General features: G+C 27.3%; 1 protein-coding gene across 2 annotated transcripts; it reads right to left on the bottom strand.

The window, feature by feature from the left end:
• LOC122855430 (homeotic protein antennapedia) lies at positions 1-6,026 on the bottom strand. Of its 2 annotated transcripts, XM_044156775.1 has the most exons (3): positions 4,346-5,854; positions 1,283-1,660; positions 686-1,195 (listed from the first exon to the last, which is right to left on the bottom strand). In XM_044156775.1, the coding sequence occupies exons 1-3, from the start codon at positions 5,265-5,267 to the stop codon at positions 993-995; spliced, it is 1,503 nt and encodes a 500-aa protein (XP_044012710.1). In that variant the 5' UTR covers positions 5,268-5,854; the 3' UTR covers positions 686-992. The 2 variants fall into 2 exon arrangements, with proteins under 2 accessions (XP_044012709.1, XP_044012710.1); XM_044156774.1 differs by having other exon boundaries at positions 1-1,660; positions 4,346-6,026.
• Between the last annotated feature and the right edge of the window lie 362 nt (positions 6,027-6,388).

Here is a 6,388-nt window from a genome sequence, read left to right as displayed (position 1 = left end):
GTAAAATTAAAACTAATTTTTATATACAATATTTTTTCACTTTGGTTATTAAATTTCTAATCGAAAAGAATCTAATCTAGACATTAAATTTGATGAGTAATCTAAACTGCTTCAATACACATTCTACAAATTTGATTCTATCAAGTTTAGATAAAAATTTAACCAACGGTGATAATAATAAAAAAAATAATAATGTTTTCTTCTTTTTAAAATTATTTCAAGTAAAATTAGCTATGTCTCATTACTTGCTCCTAATAAAACACTGTTAAATACACTAATTTTCATATTTTTTTTTTGAATTGTAACTTGAATAAAATAATGGCACATTAAAAGCTTATTCTATTTCATCTTGACTTGAATAAAACTAAGAGGTTTGTCATATAATTTTAATTTACCGAATTTTATTTTTTTTTAACAACGTGCACAAATATTTTATGCAACACTTGATTGATAAAATTAATTTTAAAAACTGATTTTACACTGAGAAAAATATTCAAATACTCAAATAAATAAATGAATAATTTAAAAATTATTCACACTTTAATTTTTCAAATTATCATTTTTTAATTATTATTAGTACTAAGTAAATTAATTTTTCCATTGATTGTTTTTTATTTATTCAAATAATGTCACCTGTCATAAATTATTTTTAATTATACGTTAAACTAAAATATTATATTTCAAATATTTTAAATAAGTTTAAATGGCTAATCACAGTAATGCCAAATAAGTTGATTCAATGTAGCTAAAAAAATGTTGCAAATAATATGTAAATTTACAAATTTATCGATAAAACAAAACCTCAAAAAAGAGTCATAAAATTTACAAATCATAAAATCATCATGGAGTCATCATTGGTACAATAATATACAGAACACTTTTTTCCTTCATCTTGATAATAATTGATAAGACAAATCGACGTTATTGATATTTTCAACGATATTTTTTCAGGTCGCTGAGTTTGAGCTTCATATAGTTAACAATGATTTACGTTACAATGCAGTTAAATCATAATCAGGTTTAATTGTTATTGATGCAACATTATTTGTTAATCCAGGTGGTGTTGTTGCTGGTGCAAGTGGACTTATATTACCAGTACTCATTTGTCTCATTGTACCAATTGTATTATCCATCATTGTTCCAATATGATGATGACTCAGCTGTGATTGAATGTGTGCCAATGAATTTTGATGACCTTGAAAATTTGAATGACTATCAAGTGAGTGTGACTGACCAGTATTAATACCACTACTAACGTCACCAATATCAAGACTAATACTACCATCCAAACTACTCTCCATTCCACTTGATGGTGAATTATTATTTCTTCGTTGATTATTATTATTATTATTTATATTATTACTACTTGTTATTGTGCTATTTTTTGTTTTTTTTTTAGACGATTGTCCACTTGATGTTTTTCGTCTAACATTTTTTGTATTTGGTAGTTTATTATCTTTTTTCCATTTCATTCGTCTATTTTGAAACCATATTTTTATTTGGCGTTCTGTTAAATGTAACATATGGGCAACTTCAATTCTTCTTCTTCTTGTTAAATAACGATTGAAATGAAATTCTTTTTCTAATTCAAGTATTTGATGACGTGTATATGCTGTACGTTGACGTTTTGGTTCCATTCCAGGCTGAAAAGATCCATTTGCTAAAAAAAAAAAAAATTAAATTGTTTTTAAATATCAATTTATTATTTACAGTTAAATTATATTTATTAAATTGAATAATAGTTTGTGTAAAAAATATTCAGGGTTAAATTTAACAATTCATTATGAAATTCATCAATTAATTTTGATCATGAAAATAAATAGAAAAAAAAATAATAGAAAATCAAAAAATTTAAATTCAATGGCATTGATGAATTTTATAAAAAGTTTATTTTTATTTTTTTTAACGGTTGATGTGTCTTTGTATTAATAAAAGAATAAATATAAATTCAAACAAGTCTACTAAATTGGGATTCTATATGCTGCCTCACGCTCTTGGATCATTTTGCAATTTATTAAGCTTATAGAAACTATTTAAAAACAAGTCTTTAAAAATGATTATTTCATCATTTTTAAATTACAAAAAGCTTAAAGCTTTATAGAAAATTAAGTGCTTGTTTAGACGTATTACCAAAAAAGGTTTAAATTTTTTTTTTCAAATTTTAAAAACTAGCTACCTTTTATTTGTCCTTTGTATCACAATATTTATTCTTGTTAAAAAATTAGAAAATAAAAAAAAAACCAATTTATTTGATGATGGTAAATCCAGACGTGTTGATTCAAAATATAAAATAAAATATATTGTGGAACAAAGGCCACAAGATAGGTAATTCCCTAGTGAGTGCGGAGGTGAAGTGCGATTCAGAAGAAAGCCAAATCTCTGGAGACTTAGAGACGACCAAGAGACGAGCCATCGACTTTTCCTTCTGACGAGTCTGCACCTCGGCACTCCTGGGGATCGGTTTGTCTTTTCTAACACACTAAAATATTTTTCCTAACGACGATTTAAAATCCATATAATATTAACTAAAAATTTTTAATGTCCAGATTGCTACCCGTCACAGTTAACTACGTGGGTGGTTATTTTTTTTCTTTTCTGCACAATTGTCTTGAAAATTGTGGGAGTTTTTTTTTCTCACGGAGTCTTAAATGTTTTTTTTTTTTTCCTTTTGACTAGGAGGTCTTGTCATTCTATTCATTACAACACAACTTGTGGTAACACTATTGAATAAACAATAATTATAATTTCTGGTAAAATTAAATTTTAAAAAATTAACAAAAAAAAACAAAAATCATCTATCATAATATTTATAATTACGATGTGAATTTAGATAAATTGACTGAAATATTTATGAAAAAAAAAATGAAAAAAAAAATATATATGTATGTATACATTTCGAAAAATAAATTCTTCAATTAATATTTCGTTATCAAAATTTGATTCGTAAAATTCCATGTACAGAAAGATATTTGAGTGATATGAAAGAGCTCGAAAAAAATCTGTACAAGCACATTCCATTCCAAGGATGACCGTTGTTGGGTTCGTCCTGTGTGTTCGTCGCCCACGAATCACGTTTAGCTTTGAAAGACAAGATTGCATTTTGACCGTCGGGCTGTCGGGTGTCACATACCATATTTAAAATAAAATATTCGATCTAAACTGAGCTACTACAAGCTATCATTTCAAAAATAAAATATAAAAACAATACCAGATTTATATAATTTTTAAGATGGCTAGATGACTAAATATTTACCCAATCAACCTACAACAATTTGTGACAACAAAGCACAATTAAAACTTTTTTAAACTTTTATAAACGAAAATATATATATTTTTTTTTTTATAATAAAAGAAATTTGCTTTCATTGTTGCAAGTATATCAAGACTTGGATGAGTCGTTACTTTTTATTCAAAGAAAATGGAAATTCATGATTTTTCATTTTTAAAAAATTACAATGTATAAAATAGATGAAAAAAAAAGTTTAATTTTTATGAAAAATACGTTAAAGTTTAAGCTATTGTTATGTTAAAAAAAAATACAAAAAAAAAATATTATTTTCTTTGAAATTAGTTGACTAAAAATTATTTAAAAAAAAAAATAATTAATTTGATGAATTTAATTACATAAATATATCCCATATTATAATTTATAAATAAATTTTTAATAAAATATTATATTGATAAAAAGAAAAAAAATTGCAATAAATATTTATTTAATTTTTTCTCTTTGCCAACAATATATATTTAAATTATAAATGATAAATTAATCTTATCGAATTTGGGTGTATACAAATTACGTATATTTAATGGGAGTATAATTTATTTTTATTCTTCATTGATTGATTTTTTATTTAATGCTATTTTAAAAAAGAACTTGAGTTTATATTATTGTTAAATATTTAGTCATCAGGCAACATTAGGGTCTACTATAGCTTCATAACGAGGTGAAAAGAAAGCCGAAACAGGATAAATTACATCCCATATGTCTTCCGTCGGTTGGGTCAACATTGCAACAAGGATGACAAAGTGCATGACATAAATCTTACAATTCGATGCGTAAGGTGTGCGTGTATTGACTACAACAATAAAATGACCCTGAGAAAATTCGATTTTTAACATTCATCAATGTAAAGTGGTTACAAGGTGTTTTACAAATAACCTGTACATATTTACACCTATTATTGAACATTAGCAGTACAAAGGATAGTCATCAACTTTAAATTCAAACAAATTGGTGTTTATAAAAAAAAAAAAGATTAAATACGTAACCACAAGAAAAAAGAGAGTATGTGTATATAGTACATGTAAAGAATAAAGAGAATAAAAAATGAAAAATAAAACTTACCAACTCCTGCAACGTGAATTTTTTTCATCCAAGGATATACAACTCGTTCGCCATTTTCATCTTCATCATCGTCATCATCAAGCATGCCTGGAGACTCTAACATATCATCATCCATGTCATCTAGATCAGATCTATCATCAGAATGATGCTGTTGTTGTGTTGCTTGTTGTTGTTTAAGAGCATTATGCAATTGTCCAGAGCGTTGAACAGACTGTGATTGTAGTGTTTGATCAGGAGAATTATTTCTTTCACCCGTCGGACTGCATGTGTTATTATCCAATTGTTGCTGAGATTGTGTTTGTTGTGGCTGATGATGAAGAGCATCTGATGATTGTACATGACTAGGTAAAAGTGTTGATGACAATGTTGCTGATACATGTGTTGTAGTTGCAGACTGAGGTAATTGTTGTTGTTGCTGTTGTTGTTGTTGATGCTGATCTTGTAATTGTTGTTGTTGTTGTTGTTGCTGTATATGTAAATTTTGTAATGATGATAAACATGATAATGGTGGCTGTTGTGCTTCTTGTGGCATTGATACAGCACCAACAGCATGATGATGAGGATGTAATCCTGTATTATGTATAGCATGAGTTTGTTGATGAGAAGTGTAATAACTACTGTATGGTGTATATCCACCATTCAAAGATACTCCTGTTGATGCTGCATAGGGTGTTGATACAGCTTGATGATGATGCTGATGATAGCCATATTGCAATTGATGTGATTGGGGATGACTTAAATGATGTGTACCACTAAATATATCAACACTTGCTGATGGAATGTAATTTCTTTGACTGTATTCTTCACTTGGTGGAAATTCAGGATCAACAACAACTGATGGTGCTGATAAATGATGTGATAATGGTTGATGCTGCTGATGGTAACCACCTGTAGCTGATGGATTCATTAAAAATGAACTCATTTTGATGGCAAAATATTTCAAACTAATTCAACTTTTTAATTACACTTGATTTTTTTTTTTTTTTTCAATTCACCATCAAAGCTCTAATACTTTGAAATAATACTCACACTTTTGATAATATTATGAATATACTCCATTTAAATTTATGACAATATATTTACTCTTAGTCACTCTTGTCAATATTTTTTTTTCTAAATTTTTCACTGGATCACTTACTAACAGCCAAGAACAAGTAGAATCTTTTGGATCACTCAAACTAAAAAATTTTGTACGCGAGTCGATGAACAACACATGATCCCGCCCACTAGATACCAATTACCATCTCACGTGACCACAAACCAACGAATCAAAAAATATTCTTATTCGCGACCATGATGGATAACCGGCACACATGCAACATTTAAGTGGCGCCTCGCTACCTATAACGGCAGGTGTAATAACTAATACTTGCAGGTAATATTTAGTTATTATTATTATTGCTATTTATAACTTGTCAATTTTTTTAACACAAAACATATATCATACGAACACTACCTCAAAATAATTATTATTAAATTATCTTTTTTGTTTTGATAATTAAACACACATTTAATTTATAATTGTTCACACTTTTTTTTTGTTGTTTGCACTGCACTTAATTAATTAATCTATAATGTATTTTATAATTGCTATTGAAAAACGAGGTAAAAATATATATTTTATGTTTATATAATTTATGTTTTGTAAGTTAGCACTGGCTCGACTAAAACTCGTCTGGCAAGTCACTTTGGCTTGCTTTAGCTGGCGAGCTGACTCTACTTCTTTTACTCCAAAGCATCAACTCCCTGCGCTTTTTCCCCACCATTGTTCCATCGTTGTTACGATCCCCACCCTTTAATATTACATGTGGGCAACCCTTGGATATAGAAAAAAAAATACAACGAAAGGCCCCAACAACACAAACTATTCTATGCAGTGTAAGTTTTCATAGTTTTATATTATAGAAAAAAAATTATTTAAATAACTATTTTTTTTTGTTATCTAATACTCATATAAATAATTATCATTAATAAATTAATGTAAAATAAATTTCGCGAAAAATAAAACTCTATCAATCCATTTAAATAAATATTCGCTGAATT

Source organism: Aphidius gifuensis, linkage group LG4 (genome assembly GCF_014905175.1).
Source record: "Aphidius gifuensis isolate YNYX2018 linkage group LG4, ASM1490517v1, whole genome shotgun sequence".
Lineage (NCBI taxonomy): Eukaryota > Metazoa > Arthropoda > Insecta > Hymenoptera > Braconidae > Aphidius > Aphidius gifuensis.
Note: the sequence above shows the minus strand (reverse complement) of the source record. Positions and strands in the feature narration are given on the sequence as shown.

What these genes read in the sequence shown, in the direction of transcription:
- LOC122855430 (XM_044156774.1), bottom strand. Translation starts at nt 5,267, where the DNA reads ATGAGTTCATTTTTAATGAATCCATCAGCTACAGGTGGTTACCATCAG. An exon ending in AATTCACGTTGCAGGAGTTG is followed by an intron (nt 1,661 to 4,345) that starts GTAAGTTTTATT and finishes TTTTTTTTTTAG; the next exon opens with CAAATGGATCTTTTCAGCCT.